Consider the following 2,563-nt stretch of genomic DNA (forward strand, 5'->3'; position numbering starts at 1 on the left):
ACTTATAAAATATACCGTCTAATTTGGTGAGACTAGGATGAATGTTTTAATTGTTTTTATTAAATATAAAAAAACAAATAATCTATCAGCATTAAATTACAAACAGAAAAAATTAAATTTGGTGACTAATAAAATATGAATTTATAAGATGCTTCTTCAAAAGCAACATATGTGCTTTATATTAAAAAAAAATACAAATTAAAATGAACAAATATAAACACACAAAAACAAAACAATTTGAAAACTCTCTAAAGACAAGAAAAAAAGAAAAATTCCAATGACCAGATTATCTTTTGGACTGAAGATTTGGTTTCCTGAGATGATATTATCCAGACCTGCTGGATTACGATTGTCAAAAATCACATGACGTTGAAATCACTTAATTTTTCATTATTAATCAGTTCCCCATTAATCATAAAAATTTCTGCTGGCACTTTTTAAAACAAAATAATTACAGTTTATTTCAACATTTTTTAGAAAAATTAAAATTTTTTTTTTCTGCTGCACTATCAGCAAATTTCATCAGTAAAAGGTATTTACATTGAACCATCTAACGTTCTCTGTAGATTGACATTGGCCGTTCTCAGCGTGCTTTCTATTTCAACCGAACTTCTCGGATTAAGCTGCTTTATCATCATTCTTGCAGTGGCTGTCGAATAGGAAGGAGGCGGTGTGTATTTCGGTGGAGGATCATCCACATAACAACTATTAATGATACCTCCTTGAGAACTAGTACTCGATTCACTCTGTGATTCGCTTTCAATAGGCATTTCCATTTCGATGACTGGACAACACCAAGCTTGAATTCTCTGCAAGATATTTAATTGTTCTTTGTTTTAATATTACTTTAAAAACAAATTGTCTATATAATTACCATGCCTAACCTTATAACTATAATAAAATAAAGTAATACTCAGGCAAAGAAAATCATATTATAATTTCAAAATTTTATATATTAATTGTATTAAATTACTCCATTGATATACCATAGTTCTTCGATGTAAAACGCACTTTTTTGGTTATATAGGTCAAATGAAATTTGCTGGTAATAGGCCGAAGTGTTTCAGTTAAATTTCTTTTTGGGCTGCATTTTCAAAAATTGCAGACAAATTTCCGCTAGTGTCCTTCTGTCTTTCCTTAATCTCGAGAACAGAGTGAGATAAATGAAAGTCGATACCAGACATGGAAAGCTTAGAGACACGAGACCCGATTAACTATATACGAACTTCCGGTCCATGTTATTTCAATTCAAAAATATTCTTCTAAATGGAGTTAAATAGACGACCTGCATGCAATCATGCAGGTTGTTAAGAGGAAAAGTATGATGTACAGGGGCAAGACTCTACTAAGATTGAGAGTACTGTGACGAAAAATTGCAGCCAGGCATTTTGACGATGTCACAATAAATAATGGCTCGTTGACATTTAAAACGAACCTTTCAAGATGACATTATAATGCAACATTAAAAGAAAGGTTATTATATATGCATAAGAGCTTGGAAATATAACTGCATGACATTATTTGTTTCACGTTTACTAATTTGTTGTTGTCTAACAAAACTTAATAAAATTGATTATTAAAAATTGTTTCTTCCATTAAAACATCTTAAAATTCGATTCCAAATTCATGGAGAGTCTTAGAATCAAGAAAATATAGTATTATAATTTAATATATTTAATTCATCTATTTCTACAAACATAAATACATGTACAATATATTATTATTCAAATTATAAATATGTTTTGAATACTGGATGATTGCAATTAAAATAACTCTATTCAAGGCTTTCAAAAGATTTTAGCAATTCAAATGCAACCAAATCTGATTTGGTAATATTTTAGAATATGCAGAAGACATTTCCATAAAAAAATACAGTAGACCCCTATAAAAACGGGTTCCTATAATTACGATTCCTATAAGACGGCGAAAAAATCCCTATAATATGGTAAAAAACTCCTATAATTACGTAAAACGTCATCGGGCAGCCGAACTACTTTCCGCCGTCCAGCGCCAGGCTACGGAGAGATTACTATCGCCTGTACAGTATTATATATAAATTAGGTACTGTACATATAATTATATATAAATTAGGTACTGTATATATAATTATATATTAACTTAATTTATTGTAACTTTACTATAATTATATATATACAGGTAACCCCCGTATAACACGGTACTTTTATAGCACGGATTTGCTCTGACACGGTTCGAAAATTGGGTAAAACCCTCGTTCAACATGAAATGTAATAAATTTTTACATACTTAAGTAATAATAGTTCACGAGAATTATTATTTTCGTGAACTATTAGTACTTAAGTATGTAAATTTTCTTTTCTCCTCTCCATACACATGGTCCTTCGTGAAAATTGTTTCCATTTTGCCAGATCTCGACGCTTCTGCTTTTGATGTTGCCAGATGTTTTTCCCTTATTCCATAAGTGCTTAGCACCATATAAGGAAATTTATAAAGATCTTTTAACTAGAAGCAAGCAATCTAAAATTACATACACTTTTTGCAAAAGGTAAAGCATGAATCTGAAAATAATGCAGAAAAATGCTCA

The 2,563-nt window shown here is 30.1% G+C and overlaps 1 protein-coding gene across 1 annotated transcript in view; it reads right to left on the minus strand.

The window, feature by feature from the left end:
• The window catches only part of LOC111642399 (sodium- and chloride-dependent glycine transporter 1-like), a gene marked incomplete at its 5' end in the record, with an annotated part of 33,424 nt that continues 30,861 nt past the window's right edge, over positions 1–2,563 (minus strand). The window contains one exon of the mRNA XM_023388748.1: positions 1–809. Coding sequence (XP_023244516.1) covers positions 537–809 — 273 coding nt within the window. The remainder of the gene's footprint in view (positions 810–2,563) is intronic.

The sequence above is a fragment of the Centruroides sculpturatus genome, unplaced genomic scaffold, assembly GCF_000671375.1.
Source record: "Centruroides sculpturatus isolate CEXI.00-Female unplaced genomic scaffold, Cexi_2.0 scaffold1648, whole genome shotgun sequence".
Lineage (NCBI taxonomy): Eukaryota > Metazoa > Arthropoda > Arachnida > Scorpiones > Buthidae > Centruroides > Centruroides sculpturatus.